The sequence below is a fragment of the Callorhinus ursinus genome, unplaced genomic scaffold (assembly GCF_003265705.2).
Source record: "Callorhinus ursinus isolate GAN/ISIS: 27379988/994484 unplaced genomic scaffold, GSC_fseal_2.0 scaffold7, whole genome shotgun sequence".
In the NCBI taxonomy this organism is placed as follows: Eukaryota; Metazoa; Chordata; class Mammalia; order Carnivora; family Otariidae; genus Callorhinus; species Callorhinus ursinus.
Window position 1 is genome coordinate 51,630,930 of NW_027397069.1, and position 25,653 is coordinate 51,656,582.

Genomic DNA, 25,653 nt, shown 5'->3' on the forward strand with positions numbered 1-25,653 from the left:
AAGACTGCCAGCCCAGACCCTCAGATACGTCGTGTAATCAAGAAAAGTAAATAAATAATAGTGGTCATTGTCATTAAGAATGAAAATAGTAATAACGATTGTCACCACGGGGTTCCGTACAGCAGCTGCACATGGAGCGGACTTCTCCTCCAGCCCCCACCGCGCGCAGCCTCCCGGCAGCAGGACACCGCGGCGGAGAAAGGCCCGTGGGCTCTGCGCGCGCCGAGCCGTGGGGCGGGGCCGGCTTCGCGGGGTTCCTCGGGCACGCGCCCCGCCCGGCCCCGCCCTCCCCTTCAGCGCCTGAGAGGCCAGCGGGCTGGGCGGCATTATCGGCTTCCGGTTGCTAGGGCCAGTCTCCGTGGCCTCTGGCCGCGCCTTGCCAGGGGACCAGGATAACCTACGTGCTTTCCGCGGGAAGACCCACCACCTCCCTTGACCTTTACCTCGCTGCCTAAATTCCGAGGCCAAGGGGAAAAGCCAGTTATTTTTAGAAGCAGCTGATTGATTGCCTTTGAGGGTAGTATAGGAGTCCAACCGATCTTCTCCGATAATACGGAAGGAAAATTACCAGCATCGAGTGGACGTACTAACAGGGATCATACCTTGAGCGCTTGTGTGCAAAGTTATCTTTGGAGGCTAAAACGGCCCATTTATGCAGCTCCAAAGCATTCCCTTCTGGAGTGTCAACGGAATAGTGATGTGTCAGGCACTTTGATGTGGCCCTGAGAACTAAGCGCATGTTTTGGGGGTCCATCTTCTGGCATCATTTCTAAATAGTACTAATTGGAACAGAGATCCTGGAAAATCTAATTAGATTGAAGACCATCTTATTTTTTGATTAAATAGTATAACCCAACTAGTAGTGGTTGCAATTTATAACAAGTCACTGTTACTGAAAGAAAACAGCTTACTTGTGAATACTTAGATATGGTGGGTCTTAAGAGGCTATCATGGAGGGATTTCTTATCTTTTTGACCAAATCTTTTTCCAAATATGTAAAGTGATAACATTTTGAAGGTAGAGAAAAGAAAAATGAATGTTATTTCTACTGTTCTGGAAAATCAGTATTAACTAGATGATCTAACTTGGCAGATTGAACATTTTTGCTAACATGGGAAATTTTAGAATGATCCTGATTGGTAATAGTATATGTATTTTAAAATTCTGTGTTAATTATAAATCTAAATTTTATCTAGATTCTTTCTAGCAGTTTTAAAGAATTTTATTTCTTATCCTCTCTTTTATAGGAATTCTGCTTGGACTCAGTACAATAAGTACAATATTAGCACAGAATGATTTTCACTAAGATGTAATCTAGATTCTAACAAATGATTTTTCAGCAACAATTCAAACATATTCAAAACGTTTTCAATTCTCATTTAACCAAGAGCTATGAAAAACATGCTTATTGTTAATTAAAATGCAAAACCACCCACAACTACTTCGAAGACCTTTACCTCCAAAATTCCCTAAGCTGCCTTTAAGTAAGAAGAAAGTCCATACAGGTATGTGTGTTAATCAGATATGTTATTAAGTTTATTTATTTTTCATAGAAATTGCTCAACCTGCACAGTTCAGAATCACAATAGTGAAAAAGACACTCACTAATAAGCAGTAACTTACAAATGTTTGTTGTGAGATGATAACATCCAATTCAATTCTACAATTACAGTTGATCCTCATTGTTTGTGGATTCTATAGGTGCAAATTTACCTAACTGCTAAAATTATTTCTAACCCCCAAGGCAGTACCCTGTGCTGTAGTTTGTCTTTTTAACTCAATGATATATCATGAAGAACACTTCAGAGCCATAGAGAGAACTCTTTCTCCTTTTATAATAGGTGACACTGTATGCAGGAGAGTAGCATATATGGTGACTCTTGGTCATCAGTGGATGAGTATGAGCAGGGCAGTGAAAACTCGCGTTCGCAGCTGACGTCCAGCAAGGGATATGCTCTGCCTTCTTGTTTCAGCTCTTAAACTGTAAACAACGGCCCCTTGCTCAGTCTGTTTTCAGTCTTTTCTCAGTGCCATGTTTTTAAATTTTTTTGTGCTTTTTGTTGGTGATTTTGCTGTCTAAAATAGCCCCCAGGCATAGTGTTCCAGTGCTGTCTTGTGTTCCTGAGCACAAAAAGGCTGTGATGTGCATTATAGAGAAAAACATATGTATTGGCTAAGCTTCCTTCAAGTATGAGTTGCAGTGCTATTGGCTGTTTGTTCAATATTAATGAATCAACAATATATATTAAAGTGTCTTTAAATAGAAACACGTGGGCGCCTGGGTGGCTCAGATGGTTAAGCGTCTGCCTTCAGCTCAGGTCATGATCCCAGGGTCCTGGGATGGAGTCCCGCATCGGGCTCCCTGCTCCTTGGGAGCCTGCTTCTCCCTCTGCTTCTCTCTCTCTCTCTCTCTCTCCCTCTCTCTCTCCCTCTGTCTCTCATGAATAAATAAATAAAATCTTTAAAAATATATATATATATATAAATAAATAAATAAATAAATAGAAACACGTATAATACAAGATTGTGTATTGATTGGCTGCTGATAATGTTGAGACCAGAGGCCTAGAGGAACCTAACCCTGTATTTTTCCTAGAAGCAACGATTCGGTGTTGGATAATTCAGTGTTCACTGAGATTTTTATAGAAAAGAACTGTAAGGAATAACAAGAATCAACCATACTTCTGAGCACAGTGCTAGGAATCGGGGGTGCAATAGTGAGCAAAAGAGACCCTGTCCATCCTCTTCATTGGTTACCCCCTGGTTGGATGAAATAATCATATAAGTAAATGTAAAATTATCCTGTGATAAGTGCTATGAAGTGAAGATGAGCCTCTTGAATAACTATCACTTTATATAATACCCTTAATCCTTAATTTCCATATGTGGTATCTATTGACTCCTTACTTGTAGCAATGATAAAATTAGCATATTTCCACTTTTTTCCCCTTTTCAGGGGAAAATCTAAAATCAAGTGGTTGAGTTGATTGTTTTCATTGTAATTTTAGTTGATGTAGTCATTATTTTATAATGTATTTCCTTATTTTAGTGTCAACATTTATACTGTGAAAGTATGTGTAGACTGTAACTTGATTTACAATGTTAAATTATTACCTTTGATTCATGGCTATTAAAGATATATAAATCAACATGCCATACAACCTCCAATTTCCTATTCCACTTTCCCTTTCAACTTTTGTTATATCCTTTCTACATTTCTTTTGTGTTCTATATTTCTACATTTACAACCTGTTCTATAACAATAATGCTGACACAGTTATGTGGATTTACTGCTCACTACCAGTTCTTCTGTTGTAGTTTTTTCATTCATCTTTTAGTTGAAGTTTATCCACGAGTACAGGACTGATTAATTCTTTTTTTGTCAGGGAGGTGGGGGGGCTCTCCTGCTTTTTGGCACCTCAGAGGTTCTGTGACCTCGACTGTTATTAATCCCATGTTTCCAAAGGCTCTTGGTAAAGTACTTTGCATTTAGTAGGTGTTCAAAATATTTGTTGAGTGAATTCATTAATACTTAAAACGATTCAAGTACAGTTTATAAAAATGAATATTCAAACACTGAAATAAAACCCTGAAATAAATATCTATAATTTGCCTACGATTCTAGATACTATAGGGAATTAATAACCTGAATGACCTGGTGCTTGCCTTTCAGGACATTTTAAGACCTTTAATCAAGTTCTAAAGATGAGTTACACATAAAATCAGAACCTTAAATAACAGTATAAGGCAGCATAGAATTTATGTCCAATTAATGGTACAGACGGTAGTTCATAGATACGAGAGAGCACTGGGGCTGGAATGGGGCTTGAACTAGGACTTGAGGAATTAGTAAAAGTGGAATGAAATATGCTTTATAGAGGAGAACTGTGTCATTTCTGATGACAGAGGAGAGTCTTTTGGAAAAGTAGAAATTTAATATATTAGATAAAAAAAGAAAAGAAATCATGGGGAAACGTATCAAAAACTAGGGAAGTATAGAATTGAAAAGATGATAGCATCTTCACTGAGAGGATTTGCCTAAGCACCTCTTCTCCCTCCGCCCAGTCAGAGTACTTTCCTTTATGCTCCATTAGTATTCCACATTTACCCCTACCAAGCACATACATTCTCTGGTGTAACTGTTTTGTTTTGTTTTGTTGGTTTTTTTAGATTTTATTTGAGAGAGAGCACACACAAGCGGGGGGCAGGGGGCAGAGGGAGAGGGAAAAGCAGGCTGGGACCCCGATGTGGGACTCCATCCCAGGACTCTGGGATCATGATCTGAGCCAAAGGCAGACGCTTAACCCACTGAGCCACCCAGGCGCCCCCCTCTGGTGCGACTGTTTACCGGTCTAGTTTCTATACTAAATTGTGAGCTGTTGGCTGTTAGTAAGGTGTGTGCTGTGTGATTGTACCCTCAGCACTGTGTACAGCTGGTACATGATATGTGTCAAACGTTTATCGAATTAGAACAGTAAGTGTGGGCTATATTTATCAAGAAAGATGGATTGAATAAAGTTTAAGGTAGACTTTGGAAAGAAGAAAATGATCTCAGTTTTTTCGTAAGAGAAGGTATTCCGTGCAGGGTGATCAACCTAAGAAATGAAATCACACATAAGCAGTATGGGCTTTGTGATCATCGGTAATAATTAGAGTATCTGAAGGTTTCCATTGGAAATTAATGAGTCATTACCCAACAAGGTTAGGTGAAGTGGATCCAATTCACATAGATTTTTACTCACCAAAGTAAGGAATCTGAGCTATCACTGATAAGTTTCAGATAATGTGATGGAAATGTTATCAGACTGTGTCAGAAAATCAAGGGTGAAGTTAGATCAATGTCAACTAGGATGATGGCAGTGAAAATTAGAAGGGAAAATCTGGGTTTTTTTTTTTAAAATATCACTTAACTGCAATAGAAAAAGTTTGAAATGCAAGAGCCTGTGTGAAGGCACTTCATAAACTATAAGATCATTGCATAGTTTTGAGATGTTACATTCCCTGTAATACTTCTTGCTTGGCCTGCAGTTGTTTACTGACTTGCAGCAACCTGGAAAGTGCAAAAGTCCCTAGAGTGGGAGTCCAGGGATCTGAATGCTGGTCTTAGCTCCAACATTGATATGATGCATGGCTTTAGGAAGTCATTCAGTCGGTGGGTCTTATCTTTCTATTCTGAAACAGCAGAACTTGATTAGGTCACTGATTTTCAATCCTTTTCTCCACTGTAAACCAAATGAAGATGGGACATGAATCCATCAGAACAATAGCTCACTTCTTCGTTGATTCTCATGGTAGAAAAGGAAAGGGGAGTGGAGTGGGGAAGGTAAAGAAGTAGGGAATTAGAAGCTTTGGAGCTGACATATGTAATTTGAGTATAGCCTGGAGGTGATTAATTGGATATGTTAAATGTGAGGACTGAGGAATTGGAAGTATGGTAGACTGAAAAATAACCCCATAAAAAGATATCAACATCCTAATCTCTAGAACCTGTGAATGTTATCTTATATGGCAAAAAAAATAATAAAAATAAAAGTTGTATGGGGTTACAGATAGAATCAAGTTAAGGATCTTGTGATGAAAGATTATTTTGGATTATCCAGGTGGGCCCAAAATGCAATCACATGTATCTTTATAAGAGAGAGGCAGAGGGAGATTATACACATAGAGGAGAAGATGATATGAAGATGGAGCAAAGAGAGATTTGAAGATGCTGGCCTAGTCTACGGCCATACCACCCTGAACGCTCCCAATCTCATCTGAAGATGCTGGCCTTGAAGATAAGAGTGATGTGGCCACAAGCCATGGAGTGCTGGCAGCCACCAGAATCTGGAAGAAGCAAGGAATGGATTCTCTACAAGAGAGTCCAGAGAGAACATGGCCCAGCTGACACCTTGATTTTTGGCTCAGTGATATAATTTTGGCTTCTGGCCTCCAGAAGTGTGAGAGAATAAATTTCTGTTGCTTTAAGCCACCAAGTATGTGGTAATTTGTTACAGCAGCTAGAGGAAGCTAATACAAGAGAAATCCAAGATTCCAGTATGTGTATGTGTGTGTGTGTGTGTGTGTGTGTGCGCACACATATGTGTGACAAGATAACAGATGTATCTCTATGAGATAAAGGAGAACAGAAACTGCTGATGAGTTTGGTGTAGACATGATAAGTTTGAGGTGCTTAGGGTTTTCAGACCCAGACTTAGAATTATTATTGTATATGGAAAATTAGTTAAAAGTGAGAGGAGGGATAATGATAGAACCTTTGGGAATACTAAATGGTAAATTGAGAAAGAAAGATTTGTCTAGAGAAAGATGAATGGCCAGGTGGCATTAATGGAGAAATGATGGTGTTCTCATGAGAGCCAAGGAGAGAGTGAATTTCATGGAGAAGAGAGTGGATTAAAGTATCAAATGCTAAAAAGAGGTCAAATAAAGTTAGTAATAATTTGTCTCCATTAGGTTTAGCAACCAGATATCAATAACTTTGTGATAACAGCTTTGGTAGTAGAGGTGGAAAATTCTAGGTCATAATGGTTTGAAAAGTAAATGGGAGGAGACTTTGAAAGGACAATGAAAGAAACTTTTTATTATAAATTAAATATCCTTTCTAAATGCAGCACATCAAACTTAAGTTGTCTTGTTGTTTTTTTTTTGATTATCAAGATAGCTGGAATTTAAAGTATTAATACCAATCAATAAAGTATATACCAATTCAAAATAAAAGAAAGTAGACTTAGATGAATTATAAATGTATATCGCAAACTTCAGGGAAACCACTTAAAATTTTTTTAAAAGAGGTATAATTGATATGCTAAGAGAGAAACTGAGAAACTGAAGGAGAGAAACTGAATCAGAATGCTCAATTGAAACCAGAAAAAGAAGAAAAGGAAGGGAAGATTTAAAAAAGAAGATGACGAAGCAGCAAAACAATAGCAATGATTAGAAAACTTTATAAATGTGGCAGATATTAAGCCAATAATGTCCATAATTCATTAAAAGTGAATGGTCTAAGTATACCAATTAAAAGACAAACTGTTATAGCAGATAAAGAAACAAGACCCAACTCTATGTTGTCTATAAGAAACTTACTTTAAATATAAAAACACAGGTTAAAAGTAAAGGTGCAGAGAAAGACATACCATACTAACACTAACCAAAAAAAAAGCTGAAGTAGCTATATTAATTTCAGACACAGCAGATTCAGAACAAGAAAAATTATTAGGGATAAATAGGGGCAATACTTAATTATAAAGGGGTCGATTCTTTAAGAAAACATAATAATCTTTGACATGTACCCCAAAGAGGGAATCAAAATATCTGAGGCAAAAACTGCTAGAATTGTTAGGAGAGATAGATAACTCCATTATTATAGTTTAAGAGTTCCACACCCCTTATCAGTAATTAATAGATCCACAGGTGGAAAATTAGTAAGGCACCAAATAGTACCATCAACAGGATCCAATTGTCTTCACCTAACAACAGCAGAAAACATTCTTCCCAAACTCCTATAAGACTCTTATCAAGCTAGGCCACATTCTGGGCCACAAAACACACTTTTAAAAGAACAGATATTATAAGGTGTTTGCTCTCAGAACACAGTGGAGTTAAACTAAAAATCAATAACAGAAGGATATGTGGAAATCCCAAAATATTTGGAGATTAAACAACACACTTAGGACAGGGGTCAAAATAGTCACAGAGATATTTTAAAATGTTTTGAACTAAATGAAAAATACAACCTACCAAAATGTGTGGTATACAGCAAAAGTAGGGCTTAGAGGGTAGGTATAGCCTTGAATGCATATATTAGGAAAAGAAGATTAATCTAAAACAAATACTCTAAGTTTTTACCTTAGGAAACTAGAAAAGGAGAAGACTAGGTATCCTAGTCAATCATTCAGAAGGTAATCTAGATGAACTCTAGAAGCAGAATGCCAATGCTGATGGATGCCTTCATGGGCACATTTCCGTGAATGATACAAATTCACTAAAAGATGAATAACTATAATGAAATCATACCACCCTCAACATGAATTTTCAGAAGTATCCAAAAGGCAGAACAATAGCACACACACACACACACACACAAATCAGTGGTTGCCAGAAGTTTGTTCAGGGAGAGGAGAAGTGTTGAATAGGTGAAGCACAGGGGAATTTTAAGGTGGTGAAATTTTTTATGCTATTTTAATAGTAGATGCATGACATTGCACATTTGTCAAAATCTATGGAACTGTACAACACAGAGAATGAACCCTAATGTAAACTATTGACTCTAATTGTATGTCAACATTGGTTCATCAATTGTAATAAATGTCCTACACTAATGAAAGATGTTACTAATAGATAAAACTGTGTGCAGGGGAGGGGAATGTATGGGAACTGTCCTCTTAAGTTTTTTTTTTTTTTGTATCTAAAACTGTTCTAAAAACAAAGTCCATTGGTTTAATTGAAAGTTAAATAGGGCGCCTGGGTGGCTCAGTCGTTAAGCGTCTGCCTTCGGCTCAGGTCATGGTCCCAGGGTTCTGGGATCGAGTCCCACATCGCGCTCCCTGCTCGGCGGGAGGCCCGCTTCTCCCTCTCCCACTCCCCCTGCTTGTGTTCCTGCTCTCGCTGTCTCTCTCTGTCAAATAAATAAATAAAATCTTTAAAAAAAAAAAAAAGAAAGTTAGATTAAATAAAGTGAAACAACAAACAACAGAGAGGAGAAGAAAAGACATCAAACTGAGCGTAAATTACTTCAGCTTGCCATTGAAGGGAAGGATAAATATGGTGAGATGGTGGTGGTTGGAAGGAGTTCTGGAGTTTGTTGAGGATTTTGCTTGTGTTACTATGTTTGTTGTCATATGGGAGAGAGAAAAAAAGGTGAAGATAGTGGTGTAACCATTTTATTGAATGAGTTACTTTTTATTAGTTCCATATAAAGAGGAAGCAAACATTCTTCTCCTCCTCCTCCGGCCCCTTCAAACTCACATGGCACACATTTCTCTTCCCAGGCTTTTCTCGTCACTTTCAGCTATGAGCCTTGTTTCATTTTCAGATATTAAATGAATATTTCAATCTAAATCATTACTTTTAACTAGCATGAAATCAAACCTTGCCCTTTCTCCCAGCTCAGACTAGGTCTGCTGATTTTTAGACAAGTCAAAGGAAACAGGGGCATGATAAGTCCTTCCAGCTTGTTCTTTATTTCTTTTCCACAACTTATAGTTTCCGCTCCTCCATAGGTGGGGCCAGGGGTGGGGAAGAGTTAAGGAATGAAGGCAAGAATCAGGCATCCGTCTCTGTACCCCCTGAAATGTCAGGAGATACAGATCAAGGAGTTTCAAGGATCCTCTCGCCTTGCTCCAACTGGAACACAGCCCTGGATGGGCTAATACTTTTTTGCTCCTCTGTAAGTATTAGTGGGGGATATGACGAGGGGAATGGTGAGATGTTATATTCTCCTTGTGGCATACACTCCTCTTCTCTATAAATGGTTCTCTGAGAATTTCCCTCACATGGTTTGAGGTAGGAGGGAAATCATCGTCTCCCACCCACCACAGGGAGGGGAAGGTAGGGAAAACACATACCACCCCAATAGCTCTATTCAGAACAATTCCTCTCTCCGAACTCAGGGCAGTCTCTAGCCATCTCTTATATATAGATAACAGATGGGTGAGAGTTGGATTTGTTTTGGCCATCTCTTTGCAAGCCTTGCCTTAATGAGTCTGTTTTCTCTTCCTTAGAAGGCAGAGGTCCTCATCATTTATTGTACTCAACTGAGACAATGGAAGAAAGGTCATTTAACATTCAGTCACATAGGAGAGAGAAAGTATATTTGGTGTAGTGAGGTACTGAAGAATGCAGGCCCAGTGCATTTTCTGCACCGAAGAGAGAAAAGAACATTTACCATTATAACATAACTGAACCTGTAGTACCTTGTAGCCGATATCAGGATGTTATCGTGTTTAGACATTGGTCTGCCCATTTGGCATTGAAAAGAAATGTCTTTGCTCGAAGAAGTTTCAAATGAAGAAGAGATAATGATAAGTGATAAATAACAAAACTTCATTAAAATCATTTTGCCCATCCATATTTACAGTTTTAGTAGTAACTGCTCAAAAAAACTCCCTTTATGTCCTACTCTTCTATCAATTCTGTTCTTCCAAGAGTTGATCCCTACCCTTTCTAAACCAAATACAATTTAGTCTTTCCCCTTCTCCAGTTGATCAAACTTTACCCCAGTCAGCTAAACAAAAGTCCTGATAGCTGAGCAAGCATACACAGAAATTTTCAGAAGGTGAAAGAGGCGTGAGGAAATAAAGAAAAGCTATGAATGCTAACGCATTAATAGTTTTGTCCCTGATACCTTGATAAACATAAACTAATTGTGCTTTTTTTTTTTTTCCTGGTTTAGCCAAGACTGGTAAAACTGAGCCAAAACATGTGAAGTTCATTCAAGATGAAACCACTTCAGTTGAAAGAAAGAAAACTAGTTTTCCTGATGTTGTTTCAAGAAATCAACCACAAACCCTTGTCAAAATCCAAAATCTTTTTCTTGATCATTATGTACAAGAAAGAGTGACTACTAATTCAATACCCAGAAAAACTTTTAAGAATGTCTATTGGCACATTCCAGAGACTGCTACTGGTTCCATATTTTTTCCAACCTGTCAATCAGCCTCAAGTCGAGTTTTTGGGAAAGAAACAAGACAAATGAAAAGGTCAAGAAAATCAAAAGACAGAGCATCAAAAATAAAAAATTTTTATTTTGGTGACATGTTCAAAGACATTCTGTTTCTCTCCTCAGAGTTCTCCAGACTTCCAAGTACCACTTCCCTAGCTATTCCTCCCAAACCCGAGGAAGTTCACTCTGAGTATCTACCTTTATCTACCTATAGTTTTAGGCAATCTCTGATAGGTCCACACGCAACAATGCCAAGCCCTGTTCCAGGATTTAGGCGTGCTAAAGCAGAAAGACGATGGGCTAAACATTTAAAACAAAATACTGCCATGGTACTAAGTATTACTCATTTTCCAGGCTTCATGTCCATACCAACACCAGTTTTGCCAAGAAAACCTCGAAGACAGTCTTTGTTAGGTAAATCCATTCTGAACATGGTTTGTAATAATGGGATCAAGTAGAGCAAAGGGGAGAGAAGGCATGCAAAGGGTAGTTATCCCTTGGGTTTGCAGCTTTGGATGATGGGATCACTTTTTGCCTATATGTTCAATATATGAGCCAGAATGCAATAACAGAGGTACTGACCTTGAAGGTCTTCCACGGTCAAACTGGGTGCTCTACCCAAATGGTGGTAGTGGGTAGTGGGAACCAGATGAGGGAGTTCAAAGGATCAGAAAAGTCAATATAAAAGAGCAGTGAGAATGAACAATCATTCAGAAGGTAATCTAGATGAACTTTAGAAGCAGAATGCCAACGCTGATGGATGCCTTCATGGACACATTTCCATGAATAATACAAATTCATTAAAAGATGAATAATTATAATGAAATCATAACACCCTTAACATGAATTTTCACAAGAATCCAAAAGTTGGTTCATTTTTTTCTTTTTTCTAGAAACTCATATAACAGAATCCGAAAATGTAGAAAGTACTCCAAGGCAAAGCATGCCAAACCTGCCTGAAGGTAAATGCTATATCATTCTTTAAAAAACTGCATATAAGTTTATCTCTCTATAAAAGTATTCATGATTTTGTGTGTTGGTGTATGTGTGTGTGATTCACATGTATGTCTCACCTCATTTTCAGCTCTTTAGGCCATTTAGTCAGTAACTATTTTTTTTAAATATTGACTATAAACCAAACTTTGTACTGATGTTGGGAACATAAAAGCTCAAGTATCCTTATTCTGGGTGGGGCAGATAAACATGAAATAATGAAAAGTAACTACTCTCCAAGTGCCAGGCACTATTCTAAGTGCTTTGACTTTAGCTACCAAGCAGAAACAAATGAAAAATTATCTTTAAAGAAAATTACATCATCCTAGACTCACATTATTTCTACAAATAATTTCACAAATACAGTGAATAGTAAACATTTCATAATTGTGAGGCACACAAAGAAAGAGACAAAATGAATGAGAACTATCAAAAAAGTAAGCAGTAAAAACATGCTCACAGGAGATCCAGGTGTTAGAATTATCAGATACAGATTTTTAAATAACTTGAAGACTTTTGGTCTGTCTACAATTGAGTAGCTTGTATTGGACAAACCCTCCCACCAAAATCAACTATTACAGCTGCCCAAAATATATAAAATAGCTACTGAAGGTATTGGAGAGTAACCATTATAGGCCTGACACGAGCGGCTACAATCTTTGCAATAAGGGAAGCTCATAAGTCAGCTCTACATCTATCTTGGCTTTTGCCTGAGGTCATTTGTGGTGTTAAAGAAGAGAGCACAAGTAGAAAGGGGTAGTATTAACTGAGTTGAGGAGATAGCCATCAGACCTCAGGGCTGTCAATATAGCTGGGGCTTGAGATGCAAAATCTCAGAGAGGAGAAAAGTGAGTCCAAATGTCTGCATACATATCTGCTGATTTCTAATCTGTGCATATGCAGGATAAAACTGGTATGTATCAGCTGATAGTTTCTGCTATGAAACACAACAGAAACTATCAGCTGAGATGCTAAAGAATGAACATATATTTTCATAGTGGCATGGAAGACAGTTATTGGAATTAAAGTTCTGCCAAAATGTAGGGGCCTTGTAAATACACTGGGCTTTTAGTTGAAGATCCAGAGGACCCATGCATTAGAAATAAGGATGATGTTTTAGAAAAAGGCACAAAACTAAAACAGATTATACCTAACAAACTCAAAACCAATCTTTAATGAATCAAAGTGATACTCTTTGCCTAATCAAAGAAAATTTAACACTTGCTGGAGAGACATAACGTTATCCTGATCCTTTAAAAATTCTCATCCACCATGTCCAGCATTAAATTTAAAAAATCACAAGGCATCTTAAAAACCGGATAAAATGTCTGAAAATCAGTAGAAAGAAACAGACAGTAGAAACAGAGCCATAGAATCAGATACTGAAGTTTTCAAATGAGGATTTTAAAATAACTGTGACTACTATGTTTAAGAAAATAAAGAACAAATTGGAGAATTTTACTAGAGAACCAGGAGTTTTGTTTTTAAAAACAAGAGTCAAATAAAATTCTTATAGAAAAAATTATCTAACAAATTAATGATTCAATTAGTGATTAAACATAGAACACTCCAACTATAGAACTCTTTTTTCTGGTTTACTTATTGTGAAATGATTACCACAATAAATTAATATCTATCACCCCACATTTTTCTTGTTATGAGAATTTTTAAGATTTCAAATATACAGGACAGTATTGTTAACTATAGTTAACAATATAGCAACCGTTGGACTCTCTGAGCCCACTGTCCCTCCCAGTAGTTCTGTACCATTATCTGTGACATAAATTAACTTCTCAGTCTCTTCCGCATCATAAACTGAAACAAGTCATGCTGCTACTTCTGATTTATTCGGTTTGTCCCACTCTGGTGGTTCCCTCTTTGAAAAATTTCAGGTGAGTTTAAGGGTCTTCAGATCCTTCGGAGATCCATCAGGGAATTTGTACTTACTTCTCCACCTCCGTCTCCTTCATTTCCACTCAAAAACCAACTGCTTGGGCTTACTCCATGAGGATAGGTGAGCTGGGAGCAGGCCACAGCCTTAGGTCTTAAGTCACTTTCCTTTCCTTCTTGCTCAAGGACTCTCTCTATCATATCACACATCTTTCTGCTGCAGTTAACTTTTACATCTATTGATCTGAAATGGGCACACAGGGCCTATTTTAGAAACTAGAAGCTGAACATTGTTTTCTCTGGTCTAGGATGCATTATATCCTTTCGTTGAAGCAATGGCATAAGAATTACTGAGATTGTAAAATATCATGCTGCAAATAATGCAGCAAGAATGGCTGTGAATATAAAATTTATGTTACAAAATTTCAAAATATTTTCCTGCTGCACTTGGGTGTATACTTGGAGAGGAAATTTTTGATGGAAGGTGAAACCCACAAGGGTCATGATAAAGTAAATTTAGATGATCTCTGTTTGGCTAACTTCTGAGTTGTTCGGATTTTTTTCTTTTCTTGTGTGGGGTCTTCAAACTGAGGGAAGGAAGCTGAATTACATAAGGCACTTGAAATATGCATCAAGATGGTATTAGGAGAAAAAGCAAGGTTGTTCCTTGGGAGGTGATCTCTCTCTGACTTATGATCATATGATGGCCTTTATTAGTTTTATGAAGCAAGAACTTGCTTATGTAAATTAATAAAATTTTTAAAAATATTTTTACATATAACACAAAAAGACTGAGATTGATGGAATTTAACTTATCTAGATAGAAATCTATAAGCATGTGGTTTTCTTTTTGAAAGACGATTGTACTAATATTTGAAACACACACACACACACACACACACACACACACACACACACACACCCTGTTTAGCAACCAGCTGAGATTGGGTGGGTGAAGGTTATGAGGAATCTCTTCCAGAGGATTTACACAGCTAACCTATTTATTATGACTCACTGTTATCATAACATAAATACTTTTTAACTTTCATTCTAAGTGCTAACACAGTTGAGTCTCATGTTTTCTTTTGTTTACTTAGGTATCATTAAATCTAGAAAACCAGAGGAATCACAGGCACATCTCATTCGTGGTGGAGGTCTTAAGACTATTAATGCAACACGATATGAAACAATAATAGCCGTGACCAACCTTGCCATAGTAAACTGTCAAATATATGGAAGAAATGCACTTAATCTTAAGGTATGCTAGATCTTTTTAATGGCAACTTCTTTTTGTATTATCAATTCTTTTTGCTTTAGGTTTCTTAATTTAGGTCAGTTTCCATGTTATTGAAAGGATCTTTCCTGTTGCAATAGAGATTTTCCAGGAACACATTAAGATTTATCTCTAAACCTATGTCCTAGTTTGCCTTCATTCTAGTTTCTTAAAATGTTAAGATCCAAAGCAACTGGATGTTTCTCATTATAGTGTTTTTTCATTATCTAGCATGATAAGAAAATACCTGTAATAGTATTCTGAACCCAGTTCCACCATGGTGGGGGGAATAGTTTCCCCACACCACCAAGCAATTCTCAGACACCAGTTGGGTGTCCTACAGTTCAACTCAATTCTGCCACTACCTAGAGCTAACACCAGATTCCGTAGGTAAAATGTTCAGTCCCTCAAGAATGCCTTCCAGCTCAGAATGCCAGTCACAAGCCCAGGTTGTTACTTGCACTTCTGACCACTGCCTATAAATTAGACGTTCCCATAATCCTCTCCCTGGGTTCAATTAACTGGCTAGAGTAGCTCTGAGAACTCACGAATCCCATTTACTTACTAGATAACTGGTTTATTACAAAAGATATTAAAGGAATTAAAGGATATGAGTCAACAGTCAGATATAGAGATACATAGGACAAGGTATGGAAAAAGGATATGGAGCTTCCATGCCCTCTTCAGGCATAACTCTCCCCAAATCTCCATGTATTTACCAACCTGGACACTCTCCAAACCCTGTCCTCTTGGTTTTTATGAAGGCTTTATTACATAGGCATAATTGGTTAAGCCCTTGGACTTTGGTGATTGAACTCAATATCCAACCCCTCTCCCCTCTCTGGAGGAGGGGGGAGTTGGTGAGGCAGAAAGTGCCAACCCTCTAATCACATAGTTGGTGTCCCTGGAAACCAGCTTCCATCCTTCAGTGCTTTCCAAAAGTCACCTCATTAACATAAACACAGTTGTAGTGGAAAGGGACTTGCTATGCATTTCGCCTTTATGGCTCTGAAGTGATTTCAGGAACTGAGGACAAGGGATCACATAGAACAAAAGATGATCCCATTGCTCTTATGTCTCCAGAAATTTCAAGAATTTGGGGAACTGTGAGCCAGGAACTTTGAATGAAGACCAAATATATATGAGAGATATATTTTGGTCATCTGAGTGACCAAATACAGATTCTTTTGAATTAGAATATCACAATCTCTAACACATTCTATGCTGTCAATATAACCTAGATGCCAAAGGAACAAAAGACACCAAAGAAAACCACAGACCAACACCCCTTATGAAAATAGATAAAAATCCTTAGCAAAATACTAGCAAACTGAATCAAAAAATTAAAAGGATTATATATAATAACAAAGTGACATTTATTCTTGAAATAAAAGGATGATTCAACATAAGAAAATCAATCGAGGGTGCCTGGGTGGCTCAGTTGGTTGAGCGACTGCCTTCGGCTCAGGTCATGATCCCAGAATCCTGGGATCGAGTCCCGCATTGGGCTCCCAGCTCGGCGGGGAGCCTGCTTCTCCCTCTGACCCTCTCCCCTCTCATGCTGTTTCTCTCTCTCTCTCTCTCTCAAATAAATAAATAAAATCTTTAAAAAAAAAAGAAAAGAAAATCAATCGATATACATTAATGCATAAAGGGAGAACATAATCATCTTAATTGATGTAGAAGAGGCATTTGACCAAGACTTAGTTCTTTAAAAGGATTAATAAAATTTCTAAACCCATAATATGATTGGTGAAGGAAAAAAGGAAGAAAACTCTAAATACCAAATTCAAAATAAAAAAAGGGGAAATCACCACATGTCTCACAGACATTAAAATAGAAGATAACAAAACACTCAGAATAACCTTTTCCCAGTAAGTGCCACGGCTGTGATGAAATGGAAAAATTCCTTGGAAAACACAACTTGCTGAAACAGGCACAACAAGAAATAGAACACCAATACAGTTTTGTGCCTGTAACAAAATCTAATTAAAATTTTAATTAAGAGCCCCTTCACACAAAGAAAGTTCTAGGCGCATAGGAACTTCCTTGGTGAGTCTATCAAACATTTAAGGAAAATAACACCAGTTCACATGAACTCATTTTATGATGTCTATTAAACTCCCACACAAAAGCCAGACAAGGATATTATAAGAAAGGAAAATTATAGACCACTATTTTTCATAAATTAAGTGTAAAAATTCTCAACAAAATATTAGCAAATCAAATTCAGCAATATCAAAAATTAAAAATGAAGGATAGTGTATCATGACTAAATGAGGCTTTCACAAGAAATTTAAAGTTGTTTTAATATTTGGAAACCAGTGTTATTCTCAACAATATCATCTCAATAAATTAAAAACTTGACAACATTCAACACCCATTTAAGATGAAAGAAAGGGGCACCCAGTGGCTCAGTCCCTTAAGCATCTCCTTTGACTCAGGTCATGATACTGGGGTCCTGGGATGGAGCTTCCTTTCGGGGTTCCCAGCTCAGCAAGGAGCCTGCTTCTCCCTCTCCCTTTGCCCCTCACCCCAGCTTGTGCTCTTTCTCTCTCTTTCTCTCTCAAATAAATAAATAAAATAGTTTTTTAAAAAGATGAAAGAAAACAAATATACCTCTAAGTAAACTAGGATTAAAGGAAACCTTTCATAATTAAATAAAGGGTATCTATGAAAACTTGGGAACCAGCATCATACATAATCAGTTAAGGATTGAATACTTTCTCCCTAAGATTAGGAGCAAAGCAAGAAAATTTTTTATTTCACTTTTATTCTACATTGTAGCGATGATTCTAGCCACTTACATTAGATAGGGTGTATTGGAAAGGAAGAAGTAAAACTATCTTCATTGGCATACAACATGATTGCTTATGTAGAAAATCTTAAGGAATCTCAAAAAAATCCTACTAATTAAGTAAATTTAGCATGGTTGCTAGATTTACACCATAATGTTCTTTATCACAGAGGGATCTAATCCAGAGTCACATGTTGAATACAGTTGTTTCAGTTTCTTTCAAGCTGGTGTTTCCAGCTTTCTTTCTTTGTCTGACTTTCATGACTTCGAAGCTTAAAAATCACAGGCAAGTTATTTTGAAAATGTGCATTATTGTGTATTTGTCTTATATTTTCCAATGATTAGATATAGGTCATTCACCTTTGGCATTAATATCGCAAAAGTTTTTTTTAATTCTATCATATCACATGGTGCATGATTTCAATTTATCCCATTACTAACAGGGTTTACTTAGATTACTTGTTTAAAGTGGTATCCTCAGAGCTTCTCCACTGTTACTCTTTTCCCCTTTGTACTTAATATATAAAAATTATGCAAATAATCTTATTTCTCATCAAATGTTCAATTATTTATTAATTTACATCATTGTTTCATGTCATGAGTATAATCTGTTATACCGTTATTTATTTTTATTCTGAAGTTGTCCCAGATTTCCTTAGTAAAAGCCCATTCAAGTTGGTTTCTGTGTCCTTTCGACATTTCCTGTCATGTGCTGTGGCTGGTATGGGGGATCCCAGAGTGCTCTGAGCTGGGGCTACCCTGGTGGGACAGCTGGAGCTGAAGTGGGCATGGGCTGAGGTGGTCCTAGGATTCTTTGTATAGAGGGTCCTCTGACAGGACAGCTGAAACTGAAGTGGGTGCAAGCCAAGCGGTCCTATCATGCTCAGCACAGGGTCACTCTGGTAGGGTGGCTGGAATTGAGATGGGGCACAGACCAGGGTATACGGGGGTGCTCTGTGCAGGGGGTGCTAGTGGGGTGGCTGGAGCTGAGGCAGGGGGTAGGCTGGGGGTTCCTTGGGATGTTTTGCACAGAGAATACCCTGGTAGGGCTGCTGGGGCCATAGTGGGCATGAGCCAGGAAGTCCCAGAGCACTCTTCACTAGGGCTGCCCTGACAAGCCATCTGGAGCTAAAGTGGTGCAGACCTGGAGTGTTCTGGGGTGTTTTGCACCTGTGTCACCTTGCCTTGATGGCTGGAGCTGTAGTGAGTACTGACTAGGAATGTCCTGGTGTGTACCATCTTGGGGCTACCTTAGTGGGGTGGTTAGGGCTGGTGTGGGCTAGGGGCTCAGGGCTCCCTGAGACAAGCAGACTCACTATGGTGCCCAGACCCTGCTCCTGTCCGCTCTATCAAGGTGGAGAGGAAATATTAAATGTGGTGTTCACCAGCCCCTCTGACACAGAAAGAGTTCCAGCAGCTCCCCCACCATTTGGCAGAGTTCTAGGGCTGTGTCTTTTATATTCTAGTTGCTCTTTTAAACCATGGCTTTTTCTCTGTGCCTCTGTAGATTGATCTGCTCCTGGTCCCTCACTACCATCCCTCCCCACTGCAGTTCCAGAGGCAGCGTGGGGGGTGGGGGTCCCTGCCTTACCGTGTCTCCATCGCTTTTGATGTTCTCTGCATGGTCTGTCTTCTGTTGTGCAGAAGCCATTCAGTCAGCCCTCAGTTTTTCTTCAGGAGGAATTGCTCTATAAATAGGTGTAGATGGGGTGAGTGAATGGAAAAGGTGAGTTCAGGATCTTTCTATGTCACCATCTTGGACCAGAAGCCTCAAAAGTGCTTTATTTTAACCCAAGCTTCAGTCTTTACAGAGCTTTCCGGTTAACTTTTTCTCTTAGGGCTGTGGCCTTTCAGCCCTTTCATACCAAGTCTGAGGCCTCTTGCCCTTGGTAAGCCATGAATTCCAATTTTTATCTCTGTAGCCCTATTAGACTGGCTAGCATTCTTCTCAACTTCTTGTCCACAGCTTGTGATTAGACAAATGACTTAGGGAGAAAATTAGTGTTCTGCCTACCACCCTGAGAGTCTCTTCCTTCTAGAAGTTTGGCTTATTAAGTCCTAGCTACCTTGGTAATTCTCCAAGCATTTATTGTGTTGTGTTTGTTGACCTTTTTGGTTTTAGTAAGAAGGTTGGTTTGAAATATGGTTGTTAACCATTAGGAGAAGTGAATAATCAGATTATCTGGTTTTGAAGGGAACTACTTTATTTTTTTTTAAAGATTTTATTTTTAAGTAATCTCTACACACAACGTGGGTCTCAAACTTACAACTCCGAGACCAAGAGTCCCATACTCTATTGACTGAGCCAGCCAGTTGCCCTTTGAAGTGAATTACTTTATTCATTCATTTATTCGTTCGTTCGTTCTTTCATTCATTACATGGGACTTGAACTCACAATGCTGAGATCAAGAGTAGGATGCTTAACCAACTGAGCCATCTAGATGCTCCAGGAATGAATTACTTTAAATCAGAGGTTGGTGAGTTTTTCTGTAGAGGGCTGGATAGTAAAATCTTAGTCTTTGAGGGTTGCATGGTCTCTGTCACTACTCAACTCTGTTCTGTAGTGCAAAAGCAGCTATATATAATACTTAAAACTTATGAGCATGGCTATGTTCCATTAAAACTTTACTTAGAAAAACAGGTGGCAGAGTGTAGTTTGCTAATTCTTGATTTAAATGGAGAAAGAATGTAGCTTATAAAGAGTTGGGTGGAGCTAGTGAAGAAAAACTTTATTTCCACAGCCATTAATATTATTTTAAAAAATATTTGACTCCAGAGTAGAATCCTGAACTTTGTAGGGGGTGATATAAAAGAATTAAATGTCATAATTCCTCATCTAGTTCAGGGCCTTATTAAAAGAAGCAAACTTTAGGTGACGTCGAGTTGCCATGGCCAGCTACCCGCACGGGCAGGGCTGCCCAGGAGCTGGAGGACAAGCGCCCGGAGCCCCTCCGGGCAGCTACTACCCTGGACCCCCCCATGGTGGAGGGCAGCATGGCAGTGGGGTAGCCCCCGGTGGCCATTATGGAGGGGGGTCCTGCCCCCGGAGGCCTTATGGACTGACTACCAGCTGGTGGGGGACCCTATGGACACGCCAACCCTGGGGGACTGCCCTCTGGAACTCCAGGAGGACTATATGGTGGAGCGGCCCCAGGGGGCCCCTATGGTCAGCCACCTCTGAATTCCTATGGCGCCCAGCATCCTGAGCCTTATGGACAGGGACCTCCTCCAGGTGGCGTTCCTCCCAATGTGGATCCTGAGGCTTACTCCTGGTTCCAGTCAGTGGATGCCGATCACAGTGGCTACATCTCCATCAAGGAGCTGAAGCAGGCTCTGGTCAACTCCAACTGGTCCTCTTTCAATGACGAGACATGTCTCATGATGATAAACCTGTTTGACAAGACGAAGTCAGGCCGCATTGACGTCTGTGGTTTCTCAGCCCTGTGGAAGTTCATCCAGCAGTGGAAGAACCTCTTCCAGCAGTATGACCGGAAGCGCTCCGGCTCCATCAGCTACACGGAGCTGCAGCAAGCTCTGTCCCAGATGGGCTACAACCTGAGCCCCCAGTTCACCCAGCTCCTGGTCTCCCACTATTGCCCGCGCTCCGCCAACCCCGCCATGCAGCTAGACCGCTTCATCCAGGTGTGCACCCAGCTACAGGTGCTGACGGAGGCCTTCCGGGAGAAGGACACAGCCATGCAGGGCAACATTTGACTCAGCTTCGAGGACTTTGTCACCATGACAGCTTCTCGCATGCTCTGAGCCAGCCCCTCTGGAGAACGGAGTGTACCAGGGACCTTTCCTGGCTCCTGAGAGTGGGAGAGGCCTGTGGACCTCTCCTTTTTTCCTGCCCCTCCTAGAAAAAGATTCTCCCTTGCCTGATGCAGTGCTGTTTCCGAAGAGGGCTGGGAGTCTCCCCGTCACCAAATCATGGGGACCTGGGCTGAGGCCACACAGGTAGTGGCCTGACCTAAGAGAGGCCTGGAAGTTGAACGTCCTTAGAGCCCTGAGCATTTGAATGGCCCAACCTTGCACCAGGAGCAGGAGATGTCAGTCACTGCTGTGGAGTGAGTAGCATCAGTCAGCTGGGCTCCAGCCTTTGGCTGTCCCTTCTGCGCCCTGACACCAGCGGTGAGTGTTCATCTGCCTCTTGCCATTAGCACCTGAGCCCCCTCACCCATACCGTCTTGTCCGATGAACCCAGTTTCTCCAAAGTGGAAGCTAACCAAGCATGAGAGAGGTTTGTCTGAGGGACCAAGTGGCTTGGGTTCCACCAGCCCCATGCCCCAAATCTGCGCACATTGACTTCTCGCTGCCTGGGTGCCGTCCCTGCTCAGGGAGCTCGGACAGGCTGCTCTCTGGGCATCCTTGGCTAGGCTCCCCCTCTGCAGCTTGGACCCCTCCCTTGCCTGCCATTCTCTGCTTGGCTTTAATCCCCAGGGGACAGTTGCCACCTCCCACTGCCAATGCTCTTTTTTTATTTGTGTGTGTGTGTGTGTTTTTTTTCTTTCGGGGCCAAAAGTTCAGTGAAACTGTAAGCTTCAATAAAAGGACAAAACTCTGAGGGAAAACAAAAAAGAAGCAGACTTTATATGAACAAAAATTTACACAAAACAAGTATACCAATTAATCTAATACAGACCCAAGATATAAGTACTTAAGGTTGCTAGAGCAGTTCAAGAAATTAGGAAGGGGTCGCCTGGGTGGCTCAGATGGTTAAGTGTCTGCCTTCGGCTCGGGTCGTGATCCGAGGGTCCTGGGATTGAGCCACACATCTGGCTCCTGGCTCAGCAGCGAGCCTGCTTCTCCCTCTGCCTCTCCCCCTGCTCGTGCTCTCTCTCTCTATCTCTGTGTCTTGAATGAATAAATAAAATCTTTTTTAAAAAAAGAGAGAGATTGGGAAGGACTCCATATTCTTAGTGATTAGTTTTTTCCTTTTCTTTTTAAATTTAATTTTATGTTACTTTATTTTTTTATTATTAACATATAATGTATTATTTGTTTCAGGGGTACAGGTCTGTGATTCATCAGCCTTACACAATTCACAGCCCTCACCATAGCACATACCCTCCCCAATTTCCATCACCCAGCCACCCCATCCCCCCACCCCCCTCCACTCCAGCAACCCTCAGTTTGTTTTCTGAGATTAAGGGTCTCTTAGGGTTTGTCTCCCTCTCTGGTCTTATCTTGTTTCATTTTTTCATCTCTTCCCCTATGATCCTCTGCCTTATTTCTCAAATTTCACACATCAGTGAGATCATATGATAATTGTTTCTCTGATTGACTTATTTTGCTTAGCATAATACCCTCTAGTTCCATCCGTGTCATTGCAAATGGCAAGATTTCACTTTTTTGATGGATGCATAATATTCCATTGTGTACATATACACCACATCTTCTTTATCCATTCATCTGTTGATGGACATCTGGGCTCTTTCCATAGTTTGGCTATTGTGGACATTGCTGCTATAAGCATTGGGGTGCAGATGCCCCTTCAGATCACTACATTTGTATCTTTGGGGTAAATACCTTGTAGTGCAATTGTTGGGCCATATGGTAGCTCTATTTTCAACTTTTTGAGGAACCTCCATACTGTTTTCCAGAGTGGCTACACCAGCATGCATTCCCACCAACGGTGTAAGAGGGTTCCCCTTTCTCCGCATCCTTGCCAACATCTGTCATTCCCTGACTTGTTAATTTTAGCCATTCTGACTGTTGTGAGGTGATATCTCATTGTGGTTTTGATTTATATTTCCCTGATGCTGAGTGATGTGGAGCATTTTTTCATGTGTCTGTTGGCCATTTGGATCTCTTCCTTGCAGAAATGTCTGTTCATGTCTTCTGCCCATTTCTTGATTGGATTATTTGTTCCTTGGGTGTTGAGTTTGATAAGTTCTTTATAGATTTTGGATCCTAGCCCTTTAACTGATAGGTCATTTGCAAATATCATCTCCCATTCTGTTGGTTGTCTTTTGGTTTCATTGACTATGTCCTTTGCTGTGCAAAAGCTTTCTATCTTGATGAAGTCCCAAGAGTTCATTTTTGCCCTTGCTTCCCTCCCTTTGGCAATGTGTCTAGGAAGAAGTTGCTGAAGCTGAGGTCGAAGAGGTTGCTGCCTGTGTTCTCCTCAAGGATTTTGATGGATTCCTGTCTCACATTTAGGTCTTTCAGCCATTTTCAGTCTATTTTTGTGTATGGTGTAAGGAAATGGTCCAGTTTCATTCTTCTGCATGTGACTGTCCAATTTTCCCAACACTGTTGAAGAGACTGCCTTTTTTCCATTGGATATTCTTTCCTGCTTTGTCAAAAATTAGTTGACCATAGAGTTGAGGGTCAATTTCTAAGTTCTCTATTCTATTCCATTGATCTATATGTCTATGTCTGTGCCAGTACCATACTGTCTTGATGATTACAGCTTTGTAATAAATCTTGAAGTCTGGAATTGTGATGCCACTAGCTTTGCTTTTCTTTTTCAACATTCCTCTGGCTATTCGGGGTCTTTTCTGGTTCCATATATATTTTAGGATTATTTGTTCCATTTCTGTGAAAAAAGTTGATGATATGTTGATAGGGATTGCATTAAATGTGTAGATTGCTCTAGGTAGCATAGACATTTTAACAATATTTGTTCTTCCAATCCATGAGCATGGAAACTTTTTCCATTTCTTTATGTCTTCCTCAATTTCTTTCATGAGTATTCTATAGTTTTCTGAGTACAGATTCTTTGCCTCTTTGGTTAGATTTATTCCTAGGTATCTTATGGTTTTGGGTGCAATTGTAAATGGGATCGACTCCTTCATTTCTCTTTCTTCTGTCTTGTTGTTGGTGTATAGGAATGCCCCTGATTTCTGTGCACTGATTTTATATCCTGCCACTTTATTGAATTCCTGTATGAGTTCTAGCAGTTTTGGGGTGGAGTCGTTTGGATTTTCTACATAAAGTATCATATCATCTGCAAAGAGTGAGGGTTTGACTTCTTCTTTGCCGATTCAGATGCCTTTTATCTCTTTTTGTTGTCTGACTGCTGAGGCTAGGACTTCTAGAACTATGTTGAATAGCAGTGGTGATAGTGGACATCCCTGCCATGTTCCTGACCTTAGGGGAAAAGCTCTCAGTTTTTCCCCATTAAGAATGATATTTGCTGTGGGTTTATCATAGATGGCTTTTATGATACCTAGGTATGTACTCTCTGTCTCTACACTGTTAAGAGTTTTAATCAAGAAAGGATGTTGTACTTTGTCAAATGCTTTTTCTGCATCTGCTGAGAGGATCATATGGATCTTATCCTTTCTTTTATTAATGTAGTGTATCACATTGGTTGATTTGTGGATGTTGAACTGAACTTGCAGCCCAGGAATAAATCCCACTTGGTTGTGGTGAATAATCCTTTTAATACACTGTTGGATCCTATTGGCTAGTATTTTGGTGAGAATTTTTCCATCCGTGTTCATCAGGGATATTGGTCTGTAATTCTCCTTTTTGGTGGGGTCTTTGTCTGGTTTTGGGATCAAGGTAATGCTGGCCTCATAAAATGAGTTTGGAAGTTTTCCTTCCATTTCTATTTTTTGGAACAGTTTCAGAATAGGTATTAATTCTTTTTTTAAAAAAAATTTTATTTATTTATTTGAGAGAGAGAGAATGAGAGATAGAGAGCACGAGAGGGAAGAGGGCCAGAGGGAGAAGCAGACCCCCTGCTGAGCAGGGAGCCCGATGCGGGACCCAATCCTGGGACTCCAGGATCATGACCTGAGTCGAAGGCATTCACTTAACCAACTGAGCCACCCAGGCACCCAGGTATTAATTTTTCTTTAAATGTCTGATAGAATTCCCCTGGGAAGCCATCTGGCCTGGGCTCTTGTTTTTTGGGAGATTTTTGATTATTGCTTTAATTTCCTTGCTGGTTATGGGTCTGTTCAGGTTTTCAATTTCTTCCTGGTTCAGTTTTGGTAGTTTATATGTCTCTAGGAATGCATCAATTTCTTCCACATTGTCTAATTTGTTGGCATATAGTTGCTCATAATATGTTCTTATAATTGTTTG

At 39.7% G+C, this 25,653-nt stretch overlaps 1 protein-coding gene and 1 pseudogene across 4 annotated transcripts in view; both read left to right on the top strand.

The window, feature by feature from the left end:
* Nucleotides 1-25,653, top strand: part of LRRC63 (leucine rich repeat containing 63) — a 67,415-nt gene that overhangs the window by 22,286 nt on the left and 19,476 nt on the right. The window contains exons 1-5 of one of the 4 annotated variants that reach the window (XM_025874867.2): nucleotides 309-1,139; nucleotides 1,248-1,505; nucleotides 10,391-11,074; nucleotides 11,554-11,622; nucleotides 14,641-14,801. In XM_025874867.2, the coding sequence (XP_025730652.1) occupies nucleotides 1,421-1,505; nucleotides 10,391-11,074; nucleotides 11,554-11,622; nucleotides 14,641-14,801 (999 nt within the window). In that variant the 5' untranslated portion in view covers nucleotides 309-1,139; nucleotides 1,248-1,420. Of the gene's footprint in view, nucleotides 1-308; nucleotides 1,140-1,247; nucleotides 1,506-10,390; nucleotides 11,075-11,553; nucleotides 11,623-14,640; nucleotides 14,802-25,653 lie in introns of those variants that run through there. The other 3 variants (XM_025874864.2, XM_025874865.2, XM_025874866.2) reach the window with 3 other exon arrangements.
* Nucleotides 20,492-21,632, top strand: LOC112826671 (peflin pseudogene; annotated as a pseudogene).